General features: G+C 38.2%; 1 protein-coding gene across 9 annotated transcripts in view; it reads right to left on the bottom strand.

The window, feature by feature from the left end:
- The window catches only part of UNC80 (unc-80 homolog, NALCN channel complex subunit), a 223233-nt gene extending 202119 nt beyond the window's left edge, over nucleotides 1-21114 (bottom strand). For all 9 annotated transcript variants that reach the window (XM_030326989.1, XM_032594509.1, XM_032594506.1 and 6 more), the window contains exons 1-6: nucleotides 20892-21114; nucleotides 19353-19401; nucleotides 16306-16462; nucleotides 15061-15362; nucleotides 5202-5325; nucleotides 1264-1337 (exon numbers count right to left, since the gene is read on the bottom strand). In XM_030326989.1, the coding sequence (XP_030182849.1) occupies nucleotides 1264-1337; nucleotides 5202-5325; nucleotides 15061-15362; nucleotides 16306-16462; nucleotides 19353-19401; nucleotides 20892-20983 (798 nt within the window). In that variant the 5' untranslated portion in view covers nucleotides 20984-21114. The remainder of the gene's footprint in view (nucleotides 1-1263; nucleotides 1338-5201; nucleotides 5326-15060; nucleotides 15363-16305; nucleotides 16463-19352; nucleotides 19402-20891) is intronic.
- Between the last annotated feature and the right edge of the window lie 3483 nt (nucleotides 21115-24597).

Raw genomic sequence — 24597 nt, 5'->3', positions numbered from 1 at the left:
ACAATAGATTATATTAAAAAAATTTTTTAATTAAAAATTGTAAAAAATTCCAGAGTTTTTGATATATGTCTTTCTATAGAGTAACTTCCTCTGTGTCAAAAATGTTATTTCTTAAACGAGTGCTCCACTATTCCCTCTGACATATTTTTCTAAGCCACTAATCCCAATTCTACAAATTTAAATGCCAGAAATGACAAATTCATGCTGTACAAGAATGACAACCATATTAGTACCATCACCAGGCAGGGAGATTTTAAGAAGTCGACAATCATCAAACACATCTGATTTCAAGTATGTTAAAAGTAATATATATATATAATATATATAAATATATATATATATTAGAATAGATAAAATAGAGCATATAAATCACAGTGTCTATATTTAGCAATAGTTCAATAAACATTAGCTATAATAGGACTCCAAAATTTCCAGTTTTGAGGCTAAAAAGGATGATGACACTGCTGACAGTAATGCATCAGTTAGAAAGAGGATCCAATGTTCATGGAAAGCAGCAAATTGTATCTTGCACATGTTGGACCGGAAATTAAGACAGGTCATCTAAAACCACACTAAGCTAATGGCAGTAGTCATAGCTATGTGGCTTCAAACCACCCTGGCCTTCATTTCTTTCTTTTCCAAACCAAAGAATGCTTGAAAATTTTTCACTAAATTATAGTCTTTTTTTATTACATATATTCTGTTTTTATGTGGATTCGTCTTGATTTTTCATGAAACTTTATATTACTTAAGGGATAGGACTATACATTATGCCTCCTTTCTACTTTCTCCCTCCTCCCCACCTGCTGCAGCATTATCTTACCTATATTACGATTGCCTAAAAAATATTAGAAGATTTTGATACTTTATGTGGGATGAATAATGATAACTAACATTTATTGAATGTCACATGCTAGCCATTGAGACAAAGCACTACTAATTACACTTTAACCATGGAGATAGAACACCACTGATTATTCACTAGGCATGGAGATAAAGCACTGCTGATTACACTTGCCACAAAGATAAAGTACCAGTCATGCATTGTCTTGTTTCAGCCTTCCCACACTGGGAAAGTGCATAAAATTGTTTTCCATACTTGACAGATAGTAAAGTTGAGACTTCTTAAAGTTTTATATTCAGGAGTAGGAGCTTGATCTGAAACCAAGTAGTATTATTCTAGAACTCATGTCTTATCTTTCACACTACACCACATCCAGGGAATGACCACCTCATTTCTTCCTAGGATCACAATAAACTCACCTCTTGATGGCTTGTGTCTTGATTTGGTGATTCACAGGTTTGACTTTGACTGTTGATAGGAGAGCTTCTCTTAGCTGCAAAGATGGAAGAAATATCATCACAAATTTTATAAGATTACAATACGCTCATTTTATTCAATAATTTCTCAAAAAATAATTTTTACATATCATTGTCATTCTGAAAGAAGATATTTAGTAGCACATATTATAAAAGAAATCAAATAACCAATTAAAAAATCTTAGCATTGCTAGGTTATCATAACAATGTAGATTTCTTCATCTATTCACTCTGACTCAGAAGGCTATTGGTGCTAAAAAGTTGGCAATACTAAATTTAATAATGGTTAACATCTATATGGTACCAAATATCTACCACATTCTTTTTAAGTCACTTTACAAGGGTGACTGGGGGGATCAGTCAGTTAAGCATCCAACTCTTGATTTCGGCTCAGATCATAACCTCATAGTTTGTGAGGTTGAGCCCCGCACTGGGCTCTGTGCTGATGGTGCAGAACCTGCTTGGGATTCTCTCTCTCCCTCTCTCTCTGCCCCTCTTTCTCTTTTATTTTTTAAAAACTAAAGAACTTTACATATACAGCGCTCCTCTCTTATCTGCAGGGGGTCTTTTCCAAGTGGATGCCTGAAACTGTAGATACTACTGAACCCTACATATACTGTTTTTTCCTATACATGCATACCTATGATGAAGTTTAATTTATAAATTACACAGAGTAAGAGATTAACAACAATCACTAACAATAAAATAGAACAATTCTAACAATATACTGTCATAAAAGTTATGTAAATGTAGTCTCTTTCTCTTTTAAAGTACTTTATTGTACCATATTCACCCTTCTTATGATGATGTAAAATGCCTACGTGAGGAGATGAAGTGAGGTGAATGATGTAGCCATTGTGACATAGTGTTAGGCTACTACTGACCTTCTGACGGTTTGTCAGGAGGAGCGAATCATCTGTTTTTGGACCATGGGTAATTGAGACTGCAGAAAGTAAAACCACAGATAAGGGGGGAACTACTGTCTCAACTCATTTAACCTTTACAATAACCCAGTAATAACATATGGTAAATTATTAGATTCATTTTACAGATAAAGACACTAAGGCACAAGAAGTTTAACTTGCCCAAGATCATCTGGCCTTTACATGAAGTTTCCAGCCTAGGCTGTCTGGCTCCAGGTTGTGCTTTTATGAACACCTTAAGCTTCCCTTACGGCAAAAGTTAAATCAGTTACATTTTTCCTGAGGATTGGGAACAGTAGGAAGTGACGATGGCCATGCTGTATTGGAATTGTGAATAAAACAGATGTCGAGAAAGTGATTTACCAAGGTCACAAAACAAGAGACCTAGGGAGTGTCATCCACCCACGTGCTGTTGCTTTTTCTTCTGGCCACGTGTCTGAGCTGGGTTTAATCTCACCTCAGAGGCTGGGCACCATTTCACATCCACGGGCATCAGGCAGAGGGGAAAAGAACCCACTTTGAATAACATCCCAAGGCAAAAGGATGTTGGAGGGAACAGCCCCAGTGATTCATGAGGGACACTATTTCCTAACAGCTTTTAATACATCTGTTAAATGATAGTTTATGTATTAATGAGAGAGAGAGAGAGTGACCTAAATGTAAAGTGACCTCTTAATTCATAAGGAAAGTGATAGGACTTAACAAATACGAAAAAAATCCTTAATCAGCATAATGATATGGCTTTTTCAGTAATAGTTTTGTTTTACTGTAGCATATTTTATTTTCCTTTGTCTTATTTCTATTGTTTTCAGTTTTTTAATATTGTACATCTGTCTTCACTCTCAGATTGTTTTAATTTTGTGAAATTAACCTCATTCTATCCAGGGAATCTAAGTAGATCACTTCTGGCTATGACATCTTTAGGTCCTTGCTATTTGAATGTTATGACAGACTGTTACTCTCGAATTTATAATTTATTTCACTAATGTATTGTTCACATATTAATTCTGGAATTAGTCTACTTTCACTATATGAAAAATTGTATCTTTTGTGTGAATTACTATAAGCAAACATGATTTGTCACTATAAGCATGTTACCATCTTTTGTTCAGAAAATCCTTTAACATACTATGTACCTTGCAAAGGTATGTTACTTGATAGGGGGAAAGTATGTAAAAACTTGTTTATGGCTTCCTTCCCCTTACAAAGCTTTTTTACATGTGTAATATTCCATTGTCTGTAGAAAAACCTTGGAAGTAAGCAAATGACGTATATATATCATGCCTCTATATATTTACCACACAATTTATCTCTTTGTAAATGTTATTATTGATGCCAAAATTTTGGTTGGGAATAGAAGGATTGAATTTATAAAGCACTCACTATAAAATGGGTACTTTATGTGGATTCTTATTTACTCCACACTATGAGGCCATATAAGGTGGTATTATTATCTCCATTTTAAAGAACTGGAAACACTCAGAGAGGTTAGGTTACATACATAGTAAGTGGTACATCTGGAGTGAAGCCTGAGCTTTCCAGGCACTTTTCAAGCTATCATTTATTACTCTTTCTACAATTCACCAATAAAATTATTTCATTAGACAATTCCTGTAGTGAAATGCTTTGATAGCAAATAAGCACTAAGGTAAGATTGTTAAGGATCTATGACTCTGTCTACTATAATGATTATGAAGATATAATAATAATAATAGCTTATTTACTTACTATGTGCCTGGCATTCTTCTAAGCAATTTTATATATTATTAATTCACTTATTCTTCATAACAACCCTGACTGTTCTAGCAACATTATATTTTAACTCTTGTTTTACACATGAGGAAACTGAAGTATAAGAAGTTTAAATGACTTATCCAAAGCCACACAACTCAGTAGCATGTGCCCCTGGTTTAGAGTTTCTCATCATATGTAAATGAGCCCTGTGCCCAGGGCATTTACATAATAACTTTCTAGAGAAATTTTCTTCCTCTTGGTTTTCTTCCTTCCTTTCTTTCTTCCTTCCTTCCTTCCTTCCTTTTGTCCTTTCTTTTTTTCTTTCTTTTTTTCTTTTTTCTTTCTTTCTTTCTTTTCTTTCTTTCTTTCTTTCTTTCTTTCTTTCTTTCTTTCTTTCTTTCTTCTTTCCCTTTCTTAGAATTTAAATCCAAGTTAGTTAACATATAGTGTAATAATAATTTCAGGAATAGAATGAAGTGACTCATCACTTACATATACTACCCAGTGCTCATCCCAACAAGTGTCCCCCTTAATGCCCTTCACTCCTTTACCCCATCCCCCCACCCAACACCCCATCATCAACCCTCAGTTTGTTCTCTGTATTTAAGAGTTTCTTATGGTTTATCTCCTTCTCTGTTTTTATATTAGTTTTGCTTTCCTTCCCTTATGTTCATCTGTTTTGTATCTTAAATTCCAGATATGAGTGAAATCCTATGATATTTGACTTTCTCTGACTGACTTATTTCACTTAGTATAATACACTCTAGTTCCATCTACATTGCTGCAAATGGCAAGATTTCATTCTTTTTGATCGCCAAATAATATTCCATTACACACACACACACACACACACACACACACACACACACAAACTACATCTTCTTTATCCATTCATCAGTTGATAGACATTTGGGCTCTTTTGTTTTGTTTTATGTTTATTTATTTTGAGAGAGAGGGAGAGAAGTGGGGAAGGGCAGACAGAGAGTGAAAGAGGGAATCCTAAGCAGGCTCCATGCTGTCAGCCCAGAGCCTGATGCAGGGCTCAAACTCATGAACAGTGAGATCATTGCCTCAGCCAAAATCTAGAGTCAGTTGCTTAACAGACTGAGCCATTCAGGTACCTCATTCCTCTTGGTTCCTTAAGGGCAAATCATTTCATCACCCTTACTCCTGCATATGAGGGAGTCTGCTAAGACCATCCCACTGGGCATCCAAGTTACGAACCTGTAATGATGTTCCTGATGGGTTTCACCAGTGCTGTGAAGCCAGAGACTTCGGGCTGTCTGTGCTCCCACATGGGCTGCCATATAACAAGCCCGCTGGCCAGTCGGAACGTAAGGTCCGATTCCTGGGGAAAGAGAAGATCTATGTCCAATAACTGGCTTGTAAGACCTGGTTGAAAGGACCAGTCATTGCAATGATTAATATCATTCACAAGATTATTGTCAAGGTACGTTGGGTTGATCTTCTAGACCTTTCATCACTCAGATGAGTGTTTCTAGGGTAAACCAATAGCCCTGTTACCATCACAATTACTATGGAAACCACAGTGGTGTGCTTTTGGCAAAATTAATAATTAAAATGCAGCTTTGGGCAAAGCATGAAACACAATTACTGTTTTGTGTTAGCAGTGATCAAGGCCTGTTTATTTTAAGAGTCTCGGCAGATCTCTTGTGGTTATCGTTGTTATTCCTCTTAAGTATTTAATTGTCCTTCTCTTTCCCTCTTAAATCAATATTCTCAGATATTGGCTACTTTGACTTGTTAATTCTCCAATCCATCTCTTGTTTTTGCATTTCATATAACCAGGAACATATATTTAGACCCTTCTAGTATATTGTTATGTTGTTTCTCAACAATCTTTAATCCCTTGAGGGCAGGGATCTATCAGATATCCTCCCTCTTCCATAGCACCCGGCATCATCACAGTGCTTAATACAGTATTAGAAACTAGGTGAACAACAGGAGCTCAGTAAGTACTTGCTGAGTTGCACAGACCTTACAACTCATACTCATTCAGTCTATCTACAACTTAAGCTCTCTTCCAGGGAGCACATTTTCTGCTTCATCGTTACATCATTTAAAATGCAATCTCATATTACGTAAATAAAAATATATTACATTCTGAGATTACATTTTAAACAACTCAGCCACTGACTGGAATTAAAATAAAAACTTAAAAAAAATAAATTAACAACCCAGTCTCTCAAAAAAACATAGAGATGGAATCAGAGAATGTTATCACAGATTAATGAACACAACCAAGACCTAGAGATTCACTTAGGACAGTGATTTGCAACCCTAGCTTGCATATTATAATCACCTAGGCAGCTTTGGAGGCCCAGGTGTCACTTCCTCCCCTGCCCAGACCAATTAAATTAGAATCACTCAGTTCTCGGCTGACTTTCATGTGTAGCCATGGTTGAAGACCAATGATCTAGAAGGATAAGATGTAGGAAGAAATTGTAATAAATAAATAAATAAATAAATAAATAAATAAATAATAAAATAAAAGGAAAGTGATCCTGAAAATGGTGAATCACCGTGGCTCAGTGTCAAAGGAAACTTCAGCTAGAAAGGTTGATGAAATCCACACATTGATACAGAAAGGCCTCTTCTGTAAGCTATAGACTAGGATTCTGGCACTACAGCAGTGCCCACAATGGGAAAGCATCTAGAACTCCCTATAGAGGTATTAGGAAAAGCATGTAAAGCACTTGGCCAAATTCAGTCAACATTCATTCTACAAATATTTGTAGACCACCTACTGCATACCTGCTACTATTCTAAGTTCTGGGCTAGAACAGTGAACAATGCATACAAAAATTCCTGCTCTCCTGGTGCAAAAGAGAAGAAAAGCCGGCAAAGGGATGCGTCAGGCAAGGTGTTGATATTTTAGACAGCATGGCCAGGAAAGCCCTTATTGTGAAAGCGGCTTTAAGTAAAAGGATCTGAATGGAATGAAGGAACTGCCAAGTAGATAGTTTCAGAAAAAAACATTCCATGAGAAGGAATCAGTAAGTACAAAGGTCCTAAATATGCCTCGTGTGTTGAGAAACAGCCAGGAGACTCTGTGTCTAGAGTCAGGTAAATGGCAGAAGAGTAGAAGAAAAAGAAAATAAGGTCAAAGAAGTCATTGAGTTCCAAATAATACAGGGCCTGATAGGTCATACTAAGAGCTTCAGCAGTCACTAAGATGGGGAACCACTGGAGGGTTCTCAGTAGTGGTATGACATTACTGGATGTACATTTGATATGATTACTGAGGCTATTAAGAATAGTTTGAGAAAGGGTAAGGGTAGAAAGAGAGTCTGTTTAGGAAGGGTAGAAGATGATTAGAGGAGGGTGTTGGTAGAGGGCAAAATGAGAATGGTAGATTCTGGATACATTTTGAAAATACAGTCTACAGAACTGACTGGAAGTGGAAGGTGAGAGAAAGAGGTGTCAAAGATTTTTGGCTTTGACAAAGATAGGCAAGATGAAGAAATAGCAGGTTGGGGGATATCAGGAGCCTAGTTTCAGACATGTTAAATTTGAGATACCTGTTAGACATTCAACTAGAGATACTGAATAAGCAGCTTGACAGGCGGATCTGAAGTTAAGGGAACCCAGTATTATGTGTGGTGTTAGATCCAGCAACCAGGGGATTAAACGTGAGCAAAGCTTATCTGATTTGTCTCCAGAAATGCAGGAAGTCAAATCTCAATTGACCTGGTTTTTATACCTTTGGAACTCCATCCTTTTCCATGTTCCTCATAAGTAATCTTGGCACAAATAAAACTCTAGCGGACACTACAGCATAAGGTAAGTCCTCTTATACTGAAACACTGGCCTTTAACATTGTCTCAATTGATTCACTCACTGATAGTTACTGTCATTATTTTATCTGATATATTTCCAACTAGATTGTATATTTATGGAGACACATTGAGATTTCCTTCTGTACATTTCTCCTTGAGCGTCAATACATACTTGTTGATTAATGGAGCATAGTTTACATTCCAAAAATAGCACCAATTAAATCTAATCAGTCTTCAGACTTGAACACTTGCAAAATGTATGGCCTCCTCTTATGTTGCTATGTTCCTTTGTAAGTCCTTTTAAATTGGCTGAATGCATAAATTCTGGGACTCTAATTTTTCTTCTGGAGTCCCCATTAGTGGGTCATCTAATGCTATGAATGCACATATGGCCAGAAAGTTGATAGCTGAAAACGACAGTATCATTCAAACAGCTGTGGGCATGTAGTCTAGTAAGGTCCTTAGAAAAACCAGAAGACATAGACACTGGCAGAGTCAATATCCCCACATTTCAGATGCATTTCTTACTTTCACTGAAAGCCTGTTCCATTATAGCATGAAACTATTCTAAATATGCTTACTAGCAGTTTAGAGAAATCGAATTGAAAAATTATTCTTATCTTAAATTTCATTTTAAAGTTGTTTACTTCACACATACAGATTTTATAAAAACCTCCTTGAGGGCTTGGATTTTGTTTTATCCACTGCTGAATAAAGCACTCTTAAGAGTGCCTATCATAGAGTAGGCACTCAACAAATTTATTGGAGGCATAATTGAATATGATCAGATCATGACGTCCCATTTAAATTCCTTAGTTGTAATAAATACTCAGCATTTTTCACTAATAAAATTAAATCTAGCTGAAAATAATATGTTTGACAGAATTTTTAGGTTATTGGTTTCATGTAATATATTTGAGGCAGTTATAAATTAAAATCACAGAATCAATGTACAGAAATCTGTTGCATTTCTATATACTGGTAACGAAGCAACAGAAACATAAGTTAAGATAATAATCTCATTTACAATTGCCCCCAAAATAATAAAGTATCTAGGAATAAACTTAAGCAAAGAAGTGAAAATCTTGTACCCTGAAAACTATAAAACACTGATGAAATAAAATGAGGATGATACCAAAAAATGGAAAGACATTCCATGCTTACAGGTTGGAAGAATAAATATTGTTAAAATGTCTATATTACCCAAAGCAATCTACACATTTAATGCAATCTCTGCAAAATATCAATAGCATTTTTCACAGAACTGTAACAAACAAAATTGGTCCTAAAATTTGTATGGGACCACAGAAGACACTGAATAGCCAAAGCAACCTTGAAAAGATTGAAAAAGAAAAAGAAAAAACAAAACTGGAGGCATCGCAATTCCAGGCTTCAAGTTATACTACAAAGCTATAGCATTCAAACTGGCACAAAAATAGAGACACAGATCAATGGAACAGTATAGAAAACCCAGAAAGAAACCCACAATTATATGGTCAATTAATCTTTGACAAAGGAGGAAAGAATATGCAATGAGAATAAGACAGTCTCTTCAACAAATGGCATTGGGAAAACTAGAGAGCTACACGCAAAGGAATGAAACTGGACCACTTTCTTACATATACACAAAAATAAACCCAAAATGGATTAATGACCAAAACGGATTAAGGATCTGAAACATTAAAAGTCCTAGAAGAGAGCACAAGCAGCAATTTCTCTGACATCAGGCATAGCAACATTTTTCTAGATATGTCTCCTGAGGCAAGAGAAATAAAAGCAAAAACAAACTATTGGGACTACATCAGAATAAAAAGCTTCTACACAGTGAAGGAAACAACCAACAAACTAAAAGGCCACCTACTGAATGGGAGAAGATATTTGCAAATAACATATCCAATAAAGGGTTAGTATCCAAAATATATAAAGAACTTATTAAACTCAACACCCATAAAATAAGCAATCTAATTAAAAAGTAGGCAGAAGACATAAACAGACATTTCTCCAAAGACATCCAGATGGTCAACAGACACATGAAAAGATGCTCAACATCACTAATCATCAGGGAAATGCAAATCAAACCTACAGTGAGATGTCACTTCACACTTGCCAGAATGGTTAAAATAAAAAGCACAAGAAATAAGTGTTGGAGAGGATGTGGATGAAAAGGAACCTTCTTACACTATTGGTAAATATGCAAACTGGTGCAGCTGCTGTGGAAAACGCATGGAGGTTGCTTAAAAAGTTAAAAATAGAACTACCCTATGACCCAGTAATTGTACTACTGGGTATTTACCCCAAAAATACAAAATACTAATTCAAAGGGACACATGCACCCCTATATTTTTGCAGAATTATTTACAAATTTACAATAGCCAGGTTATGGAAGCAGCCCAAGTGTCCATCAATAGATGAAGGGATAAAGAAGATGTGATATATACAGTGGAATATTATTCAGCCATAAAAAAGGATAAAATCTTACCATGTGCTATGACATGGATGGAGCCAGAGAATATAACGCTAAGTGAAATAAGTAAGAGAAAGACAAATTCCCTATGATTTCACACATATGTGGAATTTAAGAAACAAAACAAATGAGCAAAGGAAAAAAAAAGAGAGAGAGAGAGAGAGATAAACCAAGAAACCGACTCTTAACTGTAGAGAACAAACTGATGGTTACCAGAGGGAATGTGGGTGGGGGGAAGAGGTGAAATAGGTGATGGGGATTAAGGAGTGCACTTGTTGTGATGAGTATTGAGTGATGTATGGAATTGTTGAATCACTATATTGTATACCCGAAACCTATGTAACAGTGTATGGTAACCATACTGGAATTAAATAAAAACTTAATTACAATAATAGAAAAATGTGCATTGAGTTGATTATACACTGTCTTACAAAAGGATGAGTCATTTATATTAGATTTATTTGCTAATTAATGAATTAATGCACTCAATAAATGTTGATTAGATACTTACAAAATTGCGATACTATGTTAGCTATTCAGAGTACAGTGATAACTCTCCACCCTCAAACCGTTGAGATTCTAATGGGAGAGATTGACACATAAAGAAATAGTGATAATAAATTAAAAATAACAATAAAAATCTGTGTAGAATATTATAATGATAGAGGAAGAGAGGGATGGATCTTAAATGAAATTGTGAAGGATATGTAGGAGTTTTCTAGGCAGAAGAGAAGGGCATGAGAACATTCTAGGGTGTAGGACCAGGATGAGAATAGGCCTGGAAAAAAAGCATGTTATGTTCTTGGGGAGACTCCAAACAGTTGGAGCTCATAGACAGAAGTATAGAGGCAGGTCATGGAGGGCCCAGTTACCAGACTAAAGAGCTAGAGTTTCACTGGCTGTAGGATAAGAAATTAACAAATTATTTTAAGCATGTCAGTGACTTGGTCAGATCTACATAGATTGCTTTAGTGTTGAAGTTGGATTTTATGAGACAAGCCAGAAAACTGTGAATCCAGTTAGAAAGTGACCTCAATTGGATTTCAGCCTCCTCCACGTCCTGCAGCACCATGTCCTATAAAAGCCTTAACCTACAACACTTTCTGTATAAGTGCTGACTGGCTACTTGAGGGAGTAAAGTCAAGAAAAGGACTGACACATGGGGCAGCACACAGGGGTTGGGGACTACAACTTTGTAGAAACACCAGTCTGGATGGTTGTGTGGTTTTCCCCCAGAGGAGCATGCAGGTATCTGGGGGCAGGGATAGAAAAAGTGGATTTTAGTCATGACCTGGGGTTGGAATTTTGAAGGGCAAATGCAAAGGAAGGATAGGGAAAAGGGACATTAATGGTGCTGGTGAGGAGCAGTTCACATGGGTGCACAATGGCTAGGAAAGTAGGGACAGACAGGGTCTGATAACCAGCAGGGAAATGAAAGACCTAACGTAGTGATTTTCAATCAGGGGCAATTCTCACCCCCTGCGCACCCACTGGGGACATTTGGCAATGTAAGGAGTCATTTGTGGCTGCCGCAACTCAGAGGGAGGAGGTGCTACTGGCATCTGGTGACTAGGGGCCAGAAATGCTACTGATATCCTACACTGCACAGGATGATGTCTTACAAGAAAGAATTACCTGGAACCAAATGCTAACAATGCCAAGGCTGGGAAACCCTGATCCAGGGCCTGTAGATTTCCTAAATATGTTTTAAAAAGCAAACACCTCACTCAGAAGGAAAAGGCCTTATGGAGAATTTATTGACTTATTAATATTTTTTATTCCCTATAGCATCTGGAATAATATTACCTTCATAGCAATAATAAAATGATGAAATAATAATATGCTAGTAATGACAGCTCATAATAATTGTTTATTACGATTTAATCGCTGTACAGTGTTTTATATGCCTCATCTTATTCCCTTATAAATGCTCCAATTACTTTCTTTTTTTATTTATTTTTTTTTCAACGTTTATTTATTTTTTTTGGGACAGAGAGAGACAGAGCATGAACGGGGGAGGGGCAGAGAGAGAGGGAGACACAGAATCGGAAGCAGGCTCCAGGCTCTGAGCCATCAGCCCAGAGCCCGACGCGGGGCTCGAACTCACGGAACGCGAGATCGTGACCTGGCTGAAGTCGGACGCTTAACCGACTGCGCCACCCAGGCGCCCCTCCAATTACTTTCTTATAAATACCCAGGCCATAAGTAAAACTTGAGGGTTTTGAGTCAGAAACTATCCGGAAGTCTCCCCTGAAAGAGGATCTGGCTCCCTTCCTACTAATAATACAAAATACTAATGGCAAGAAAATGCTGAGCACTAAAAGCAACTAACCATGTGTTAATGCCTTTTCGTGTGTAATGTGGAGCACTGTCGTAGGTTTAATCACGAGGCCCCATAAAACTATTCTTACTTGGGAAAACGGAGTCTTCAAGAAGCCGATTGCTCAAAGTCGTACAGTAGGAAGCAACAAGCACTGGATTCAAGTGCAGGCTTGGACTTGGACTCTCAGCCTTGTCTTCAGATAACATCACAGCCACTCCTGTCACTTCTACACTTACACATTTTTTAGTCCAGGGGCTACTTCTCCACAGATAGTCACCTCTATGGGCTATCAGTTTTTCAAGAAGCCTTCTTTCCTGTCTTCTCCATTTGAAGGACTATGTACCTACATATAATTGCTACTCTTGGCACCTGGATCAGCCTCTGATAATAAGTTGGGTCTACTCAGTGAGTCAGTTGTTAAATATTTATTGGGTACCTCATTTTTAGACACTGGAAATACAGTGTGACCTGGATGGGCAGTGTCCCTTTGCTCAAGAACTCTGTTCTAGGAGGGTGATGGGCAAGAAACATGAAAACAACCACAGAAAATAATTTCGGGTACTGATAAGTACTAAGAGGGAAAAAAAAGTACAGGCATGTGCTAATGACACTAAGGTAGCCAGGAAAATTCGTTTTGAAGTGATGACATGTGAGTTGTGAGTGAATTGATAAGAAGGTCACGGCCATATGAAAATTTAGGGGATGAGGGGGAGGGTAAATGTTTCCAACAGAAGGAAAAACCAGTGCCGGACTTGAAAGCAAGAATGAGTTTGAGGGTGAGCCTCAAGTGAGCTTAGAGGTTAGTGAACGAGAAAAAGCCTATTGATATGGAGGGAGATGAGGCTGAGAAGGTGGGCAGGGGCCTAGACCTGCAGGCCCCATAGGCCAGGGGATGGTCTCAATTACAGTAATGCTTTTTAGTAAATGTATCCATCATAAAAGACTTTTTAAAATGGAAAGCCAAAGTTTTTAAAGCAGCAATTTGATTTTACAACATTTAAAATTTTTAGTATGTTTCATGGGAAATGTGGCCAGTGCACGTAAAGCAGTTTGGGAAGTTACAGGTAATTTCAGTTCTATTCCTAGCAGCAATTGGACAGAGTCAAGTGAAAGTGAATTTTAACTAAAACTAAAATGAGTGAAGACTCACTAGTTCATTCTCCTTATAGTGATTGTTAGTGGGCTCACAATCACCTACATATACATACACATACACACACACACACACACACACACACACACACACACACAACTTGGAACACCCATTCATCAGGATCCTAATATTCTTTTTTTTTTTTTTTCAACGTTTATTTTTATTTTTGGGACAGAGAGAGACAGAGCATGAACGGGGGAGGGGCAGAGAGAGAGGGAGACACAGAATCGGAAACAGGCTCCAGGCTCTGAGCCATCAGCCCAGAGCCCGACGCGGGGCTCGAACTCACGGACCGCGAGATCGTGACCTGGCTGAAGTCGGACGCTTAACCGACTGCGCCACCCAGGCGCCCCAGGATCCTAATATTCTATTAAAGAACATTTGAGTATGTTATTTTCTTCCTAACTCTTAACATAGCCCTCAGATGGAATTTATTCATCCACAGAAATAACAAATAGATCTTGATTTCTCTCCATGTGTTGGAAACGTACTGTGTCTTCACATATATTCACCTTGTGTTAGAGATATCCACAACTGTGTGCAATGGAGGATCTGAGACGTTAAGTAATATCACCAAGATCACACAGCTAGAGAGTGGTGGCATAGTAATTTCAAATGATAATCTTTTTCAGATCCAAGGGATACTTGTATATAATTGTATTTTAATACAATTGGTTTCCATGTAATCCTATGTTTTGTATTTTATGCTTTAAGAAATATTTTGAAAAGCAATTCTCACCTTGTATCACACTGTCAAAAAATCCACAGTATATAAAACACTTAAAACTTCTGCTCTAGATCTGCATTATAATAGAGATAGCTATAAGGTGCTGTAGAGAAATACAAAGGAGATAGTGACTAAGTCTACATGGGGAGTTTCAGAGGAACAACTTCATGGAAATGATAACACTGAAGTTAAGCTTTGAGGAATCATGAGAAGAACAGAGGAAGGAAAGAGAGCAGAGTGAACAGCAAGGGCATATTCAGGGAATGGCTCCCAGAGCTGGGTCATGATGATACCAGTAGGGACTAGCAAACGACAAATTAAAAAAGAAACTGAAGCTTTGGATCATGCTTGACTTGATATGCCATGTTTAATATTTGGACATTATCTTGGGACAGAAGGAGAACCACTGAAGATTTTTAAGTAGATAAATGATATGCAAAGAATTGTGTTTTTGAAATAATGTCCAGTGGTTTGATATAAAAATAAAGCTCTCCATGTCTTGGCTTGCTAGGAGATCATATCAAGATCTGGTCAACCAAATATGGAAATATGGAAGCATCATCTGAAGCCCACCTCACATCTATCCACCCTCAGCCTCATACTAGCCCCTGCTTACCTTGATCCTGTGTACCAGAGGAGCAAACAGAAACACAAAGAGCTCCACAGTAGCCATGGAGTTCTGGAAGATCTTCCTTCGGTTGTTCTCTTCTTCATCATTGGAGCTGCTTTGGCAAGGCTGCCCAGGGGAACCCTGGTTTTCTACCTGGTGGATGAAAGCACTGCTGCTGCCACCCCAGCTGGAGCCACGGTCTGTGCCCCCAAACCGCTCACTGTTGCAGTCCTGGGGGGCCTCCAGGAGCATCCAGTGCAGGGTGTGAAGGAGCTTTGTTTCAGCAACACCGAGTTTATCCTGGTGGCCTGCACGGGGACAACCACAGAACCGAATTAAGACCAACTCTGCCACCAGAACAATTGATGTCCACTTTGGGTCTGGGAAGAACATCCTTGCTTTGCTCTGTGGCTTGATTTCCTGGGAGACACTGGCATTTCTCTGTACCTCTTACAACCACTGCTGGAAGGGTTTATTCTTGTTTTGGGGCTTCCTAACTGGTTAAAATCCCTACAGAATAATATACTGTCATAGGAATATCACATGTCTTCAGTTATATATATATATAAAATATATATATATATATATTATATATATATTTTATATATATATAAAATCTTCCCAAATAGGCAGCATAGTGGTTAAGAACATCAGGTCTGAAGGGTCTGAAGATAACGATTACTCTACTTTAGACAGTGTGATCAAGAAATGCCTCTATAAAGGTAACATTTGAGCAGAAACCCAAATTAGGGCAAAGAACTGGATGGAAAAGAGCATGTAGAGAATGTATGCAAACATGGGGTGGATGTTAGGACATATTACCATGTTAGAAAAGCAATCTGTAAAATAATCTAAAAAAGAGGAAGAAATTTTACGCACACGCATGCACATACACTCAGTACTGCAAAGTGCAAGGGGTCACTTTGGGAGTTGAGAGGGTAAAGGAGACAAATCTGATTGGAACTCGTCTTGGATGGGTGATAGTCTTTAGCTTCCCTATAATCTTCTAATGTTTAAAAGGAAAATATATTCACATATATTGGAAAATAATTAAAAATTTTAAGACAAGGGTGACAGTTTCTTTGTTGGTAAGATGGAGATCACGGTGGTATCAATGGGAGGGGGCTTTTGTGAGGATTTAATGAGATCACGTGTGTACAGGGCCTGGGAAAATAGTAGGTGCCCAGTAAATGTCGTTACCATGAGTGTAGATGGTCAGAGGCCATGAAGAAGCAATGCAGAAGAACCAACCTAACTTGTTCCTGTTCGAAAGCAGGGTTGCAGTGCAGTGGAGGACGTGAGGCAAAGCAGCTTGTACCAGCTCCCATCTGGAAATGCTCTGGATGGCTTCAGAGAGGGCTGGAGAAAGGCCATGCAGTTTATTCTCTACCAACACTCGTTCAAAGGACTGTAGATACCAAAAAAGAAGAAAAAAAAACATGTAAAATAAGGAATTGGAGATCCTGATTGGTGAGAAAATGGACACCAAGGTACTACAAGATGCAAATCAGTGGATGAGATATTTGAGGGTGCACTCACACAGCATTTCATAGTATATGTTGACATATAATGGTTCCGTGAGAATTTCTTTTTACCCATTTTAGGTTTTTGATTTAAAATACATGACTTGAATTATTAAATGATTTTTCTTTCCACCAAAATAAGCTTCCTCTTAAAAAAAAAGCGCAACAACACATTTAACTCATGAAATTCTTAGAAGTAATATTTTATAAAATGCTGCTGAGGCATCCAAAGGGTCTGTGACAACTGCAGAACAAAGTAAAATGTCTTTTCTGAAAGTGTTTTGAGGGCAGAATTTATGTCAATTTTCAACAAGCGCTAACAAAGTTACAGTTCTTTCAAGAAATCTGATTTTGGGGCCCCTGAATTATTCCATGTCCCTAGCGACAACCTGGCACAAGACATTCCTAACCTAATGCCTGTCATCGTAAAAATACTTAATATATCTGTTGAATAAACAAAGAAAGGGAGGGAGAGAAGAAAAAGAAGGGAAGCATGCCATAAGTTTTGCTCATTTATTAAATCTTCTGTCTTGTCCAGGGATACTTCCGGAAAGTGAAGCATCCCAGAATAAATGTGACCTACTCAGTTTCTGTTGTGCTTATTGTTTGGATGAGGAGGACATCACTATAAGACGTTAAGGAAAGTAGAGCTACCAAATATTAAAATAAATTTAATAAATATTCGACTTGTATGAACTGAACGTGATTGCTGCTTCATGCCACAAGTGATCAAGAAAATTGTGGAGGTGTGCTCTAGAGTGATCATAATACAAGTTCCAAGTATTCAAGCTGTATTATTGATATTATTAGGATGCCAGAGAAAAAGACACAGCTTAATGGAGAGATTCTTCAAAGAAACCTAATTACTTTTTGACTCAAAAAAGGAAAATAAGGAGTAAAAGGAGAGATACCGTCTTTTTTAAAAAAAAAAAAAACTAAATAAAGACAGATCCAAATGCTTTTAAATTCTTCAGCCCTGAGGTATCTAAGTATTCATTAAGTAAAGGGTGAGTATGTTGGGAATCAAAAGATTATAAAGAATTTACGCAGTCTTGTTGAAAACATTTTAGAGGATGAGTTGTATTTTATAATAGCAGGAGTTGTATTTTATAATAGCAGAGCACTCTGGGCACTTAATGTTACTTTCTTCTTAAATGTTACTAATATGAGTTTTTTATTATTTTTTCAACCCTGAACATCGTTTTTTATACTTTTATTTATTTACGTGACTTAGTTATTTTATATTGCATGACTATATTAAAAATGTCAGACATATCTTTGCCAAGAACAGGGAAAAGTTAGGATTATTTTAAGCTAGTATAATTGTAAACGTGATCTATGGAAGGCCCAGAGGTTTTTTAAGTGTCAAATTACTCTACCTTGAGCTAAGTACAACAACAAATTTCATTTAAAGGTCCTTATTAGAAATTTATATTTTAAAAATATCCTTGTGGCAACTTTGAAGGGCAGGTGATACAACAAAACAAATTCCTACTTGAGTGTGTGTACCTGTATTTTTAACTCTCTAGTTGGCTTTCATCATTTAAAAAAAATGTTTTTTTATTTATTTTTGAGAGAGATAGAGAGTGGGAGTAAGGGAGGGGCAGAGAGAGAGAGGGAGAGAGAGAACCCCAAGCAGGCTCCACACCGTCAGCACAGAGCCTGATGCGGGGCTTGATCTCATGAACTGTGAGATCGTGACCTGAGTCGAAATCAAGAGCCGAATGCTTAACCAACAGAGCCACTCAGCACCCTGGATTTCATCATTTTAAAATCCCTAACACATTTCAGAACTCCTTACTATGTAGTCATCTATGTAGTCATTGGCAAATATTCAGGGCAATGTCCAAATGGGTAGGTTTCCACTTTTAGGTTTTAATATATGAAATGTGAAGACCTTTATTTGAGCTCCAGATTTTAATGAAACCCGTGAAAAGTTCACTTGATTTTTGCTTCATGATTTCATGGCTTTTGTTTTCAATTTGTGAAGTGGGAAATTTCAGAGATACGGGATTCCCTTAGAATCTCAGGACAAGTGCACTCTATAGAGTATAAATACTGGTAGCATTACTTTCATAATTATTTTACATTATCTATTTTCAGACTTACACCAAACATACAAGACATAAAGTTTCAGAATTGCACATTACTTTGTTTGAGTAGTTCCTAGGTACTCATCTCATTAGCTTCCACTAGAACAGTCTCTATTTTGTTAAGGATTGGACTTCTTATACTTGCCCTGCAAGGCCCTTCGCCACCTGGTTTTCCGTAATCTCTCCACATTTTCTTCTCCTCCTCTACCCCTACCCACTCTGGGCTAAGGTCCTTTAGATGTACTGTTCCCCTCTGTTCTCTCCTTACCCCCCCCCCCCTTTATTCACATCTTTGTCTAAGAGTCACATTAGCAGGTGACCTTACCTATCCACTGCTCTAAACATGGAATCCACCTCCTCCCCCTGCTGCCATTGCCTCCAGTCTGCTTTCTTACTTAATTTTTCCTCATAGTGCTTATCACTATCTGGGCTTATTATGTATTTTACTTATTTGTCAGTGGCTTGACTTCCTCCCACCAGAATGCAAACTCTGTGTTTTGATTATTGTTCTGTCCCATCATGTGGAACTATGCCTAGCACATAGTAGGTCCTCAATAATATTTACTGAGTGAATTAATATAGTGAGTGAATCTATATAGTCAGTACAATTTAATGCCTTTCTTTGGGTTGAAATTGCCACACAGAATATGGAAATAATCATTAAATGGTGAATATCACATACCACACATGAGGCTTCATATTGTTTCCCCAGTTTAGGCCTCAAAAATGCACTGAAAAATTAATAGAGATATTTGTTATAAGTAAAAATGATTAGCATCTTTATGACATTTTTTTTCAACGAATAAAACATGGTTCTATGAAACTCAAATCTCATGCCTCCCTATAGCCTGTTAATGAGCAGGTGTTGAACAGCTGACGACATTTGCTTTTACATGTGTAATTACATATATGAAAGAGATGTGGCTCTCCACATTTTCTGTATCCACTCTTATTCTGAAGACTTCTACCTAACCAGATTCTAAATTGCCAATGGTCAGGAGTGGTGTATTACTCATGTATATAATTATATTAAAAACTAAAAATGAACACAGTTTGTGGGCTATGATTTCCAGAATCTAATTTGTTATCTGGTACATTTCCAAAATAATAATACTGATAATAATACTACTACTGCTAATAACAATAATAATGGAAATCTTGTTTCCTGTTTATTGGACTAGGTTTCAGGTCTTTCCAGGAAAAAATGAAATGATAAAATATCCTCCTTCTCAGGGTCTTGAACCAGGAAGACTACATTGGCTGAATCCGAGCAAAAATGGTTAACAAGTGGGCACAGCAGATATTCGCCAAACAGGAGCTGGAAAAACAACAGGTCACCGGCCTGGAACCCAAATCTCATGCCTCCCTATAGCCTGTTAATGAGCAGGTGTTGAACAGCTGACGACATTTGCTTTTACATGTGTAATTACATATATGAAAGAGATGTGGCTCTCCACATTTTCTGTATCCACTCTTATTCTGAAGACTTCTACCTAACCAGATTCTAAATTGCCAATGGTCAGGAGTGGTGTATTACTCATGTATATAATTATATTAAAAACTAAAAATGAACACAGTTTGTGGGCTATGATTTCCAGAATCTAATTTGTTATCTGGTACATTTCCAAAATAATAATACTGATAATAATACTACTACTGCTAATAACAATAATAATGGAAATCTTGTTTCCTGTTTATTGGACTAGGTTTCAGGTCTTTCCAGGAAAAAATGAAATGATAAAATATCCTCCTTCTCAGGGTCTTGAACCAGGAAGACTACATTGGCTGAATCCGAGCAAAAATGGTTAACAAGTGGGCACAGCAGATATTCGCCAAACAGGAGCTGGAAAAACAACAGGTCACCGGCCTGGAATTACAGCAGGAGATGGAGGGGCAATTGGACGCAAGAGCACAACCAGTCATAATTATCTTCCCTAGTTCCCCGCCCCCTCTTCCTAGGCTTTCTGCCCTCCCACCCTCTAAATAATGTATATATTTATTCAACTGCCAATCTGCTTGTCGCCAAACTTCACGGAAATATTTTTAAAATGCGTGTTTTTAAGCAGGTGCTGAGGGCTTGCTTTCCAGCCCCAGAGAGGGAGCTGCAGGCTGTGGCGCGGCCTCAGCAGCAGTGGCAGCAGTGGCAGTGGCGGTGACCCAGGCGGCCCCAGGAGCGCCCCCAGCCCAGGGCGGCCCGCGGCGCGCCCTCTGCGCCCCTCACCTGGTTTGCCGCCACAGGAAGGTCTGGATGGGCAGGGGGATGCCGCGGCCGCTGTCCTGCTCCTGGCCTTCGGAGCTCTTCCTCTTCACCATGATGGTGGCTCCTGGGAGTCCTACTGCAGGACCCAGCGCTGGCTCCTCGCTAGCCGCCGCCTCCTCCTCCTCCTCCTCCCGCTGCTCTCCCCAACTCTCATCCCCTCCTTCCCCGAGGCAGAGCCGGCTCTCTCCGCCCTGATCCCCCGTCCCTCTCTCCTTCCCCCACCCCTCCCCGCGCGTGGAACATGGCTGCGGGAGGAGGGGAGGGCTGGAGGAGCCGCGGAGCGAGGAGGGGGGCGCTCGGAGGAGCTGTCCGCCTCGCCGCCCCCGCGCCCGCTCCTTGCTTTCAGTACCACCCACTGTGGACAGCGGCCCGCGCCGGACAGCCCGGCGGGAGAGCAGAGCAGGGGACAGGTTGAACGGCAGCGGGATGGTCCAAAAGATCCACGCTCCGCATTGCACGCTGATCCCCTCGCGCCTCTTCAAGCCCCAGGATTCGGCTTCCTTCCCTCCGAGCTGCACCCCAGGAGTGTCCCCTGTCCTGCTTCCCAACCTCAGCATCCAAAGAATTGTCACGGTCTGGGGAGGAGGAGCTTTCGGAAACCGCAGAACAGTCACTAACACCGGCATCATTCGCACCTCAAGCAAGGAGGTCAGGAGTCCACCCTTGGGTTTTAGCAGAAAGAGCACATGAAAATTATTAGGAGTGTAAACAAGGAAGGGATTAAGCTTGGCAAGACCGGGAAAGCTTGAAAGTTTTCTGATGTGAGAAATTATTTTAAAATGGTAACCACAGGAAATTAACCTTGCTCATTTTGCTAAAGCAGGAATATCCCCAAACTAGGCAGTTGTATCAGTTAGTTGTAACTTGAGAAAGAACATTTGAATCATGCTATTGGGAAATGCTGTTTATTACAGTCCATTAGTGTACTTGGGTGATCCTGTTCATCCCGTTGATAGCTGCCATTTTCCTTCAGTTGTTATAGTCAGATGTCTATATAGTTAATAGATGGATTACTGTCAGATGTTTTATCTAGCAGCAAAACAAATGCGGGTGGGGTGAAATGAAGCAGTTGGAGTAGAAAATCATTGCTGTGGGCCCAGCTACCTGCAAACAAACAAATATGGTTGCACACATCTTTGAACAAAATATTGGTGTAATGCATGAAATAGAGACTTAGACCCCAGGACCTGATCTCAATAGTTAGAAATATTTCCAATGTAATTAACTACATGAGCCTTTATTCCATATAGAGAGAATTATATGGTATATATTGGTATTTTCAGTCACAAAATTAAAGTATACATTTAATATCTTGAAGTAATCTTTTAATAGGAATTTTGAAACAAGGAAAGATAGATTCTAAATACAGCTTGTTCAGTGTATATTTATTGAATTTATTTTATATGCCAAGTATCATGCTATGTGGATTCCTGCTCATAAGGCCCTCACAGCATTGAAAGGAATATAGACATATAAAGAAAAGGGTACCCTGGGAGACATGACACAGATTCACTTATAAACAAAGGGACAAGGCAGAAAATATGAGCAGAAATCGGATGGAGAAAGGTTTTGTATGGCAAGCTACAAAGTTTAGATAAGAAAGACTTTAAGTAGGGCAGTAAAAATTTTGCTTCCATTTAAGTGTGATCGATATGCCTGGAATGTAGAGGTCATTTAAAATAAATGGGAGGTGCAGATGGGAACCCCAGTCTGGAGATTAGAGAAGTACTTCATGGGATGCTGAACCAAGGCCATGATAGCAGAGCTAGAAATAAGGAGATAATTTTGAATGATACTGCAAAGGTATAATTAGTCAGATTCAATAACCAAGCAGGAATTGGGGGAAAAAAAATAGAACAGTAGTTAAGAGCTTAGATCATGAGCCAGACAGTTTTCTCTCTAGTACTAGCTTGTCCTAGATATAATACCCTGGGAAAGGTTCTTGGCCAAGGTTTCCAAATAATAGTACCCTTCCCATAGAGATGTTGTGAGGATTAAATGTTAATACTTGTAAAGAATTTAAGAGATTCCCTAATCTGTACTAAGCCTTCAATAAATATCTAGCAAATCTAAATTTTCTGTTTTGAGCAACTGAGTAAATGATGATCTCATTCAAAGAAAAAGTTGACAGGGAGAATTATGTTCTTATTTTAGGTATGTGTATAGGAGCATTAATGAGTTTTCCTTAAGTCTCTATTGGAAATTCCCATCGCTATCATGAAGAGGCAGCTAGAAGTATGAGTATGGGGTTCAGAAGCGTTAACTAGGTAGGACAGATCAATTTTTTGTGGTTTACACTGTATAAAAAGTAGTTGAAACCACAGAAGTAGTTAAAGTAAGTCAGGGAAATATATGGAAAGAGAAAAAAGAGAAAAGGAGCCCAATTTACAAGTCTAGGGAACATGAACTTTAGTGTATTGCCACAAGTTGACAGCATAGGATAGGATAGTAGGATAGGCAGAGTTCTAAGAGGGTCCTCAAGATTCCCACCCTTTGGTGTATATATGTACCCTCTCCCAGTTACTCGATCAAAAACTAATCTAGGTGTTGCTGTGAAAAGATTTACAGAATACCTAAAGTTTTAAAAATTATTAATAAACTTTATTTCTTAAAGCAGTTTTAAATTTACAGAAAAAATTACACCAAAAATACAGACAGTTCTCATGTATCCTCTCTTCCAGTCCAGTTTCTTCTATTATTAACAGCTTGCATTTGTGTGGTACATTTATTATTACTGATGATCCAGTATTGATATGTTATTATTAACTAAATCTATAGTTTAAAGCTCACTATATCTGTTGTACAGTTGTACATATTTTGCCAAATAATGTCATGTATCCATCGTTATGAGTTATAAGAATAGTTTCATGTCCTAAAAATCCTCTGTGCTTTACCCATTATTCCCTCCTTAATCCCTGGAAGCCACTAATATTTTTATTGTCTCCATAGTTCTGCCTTTTCCAGAATGTCATATAGTTGAAATCATACAGTACATAGCCTTTTTAGATTGGCTTCTTCACTTGGTAATATGTGTTTAAGTCTCCTCCATGTCTTTTTGTGACTTGATAACTCATTTCTTTTTATTGCTGATCAATATTTCATTGTATAGATGTACCATAGTTGGTTTATTCATTCATATACTGAAGGACATCTAAGTTGCTTTCAATTTTGGTCCATTATGAATAAATATGCTACAAATATTTCATGTGCACTTTTTGGTGTGGATGTAAGTTTTAAACTCGTCTGGTTGAATACCTAGGAATACAGTTGCTGGATTGTATTTTAAGACTATGATTAGCTTTGTAAGAACTGCCAAACTATCTTCCAAAATGGCTATACTACAGAGTTTTTTAAAAATAAGATACTTGAACATATTTATGGGCCAGAATGAAAAGTCATGGAAGAAGAAAATGTTGAGGCTATTTGAGAGAGGGGATAAAAGTTAACAAGGTTCTGGAGGATGTTATATCTGACACACAGAAGGATTAATCATTCTTTGGTGGAGGAATAATTCCTAAGATGGGAGATAAAAAGGAAGAATGGTAAAGGCTAACTCAGCAGAAAAAGAAGGATAAGCATAGGACAGAGTTCAGCCTTGATGGCCTATGTAAACTGTGAAGTAATCAGTATGGTCACTTTTTAAGAGTGATATTTGATGGAGGAGGAA

Source organism: Lynx canadensis, chromosome C1 (assembly GCF_007474595.2).
Source record: "Lynx canadensis isolate LIC74 chromosome C1, mLynCan4.pri.v2, whole genome shotgun sequence".
Lineage (NCBI taxonomy): Eukaryota > Metazoa > Chordata > Mammalia > Carnivora > Felidae > Lynx > Lynx canadensis.
Note: the sequence above shows the minus strand (reverse complement) of the source record. Positions and strands in the feature narration are given on the sequence as shown.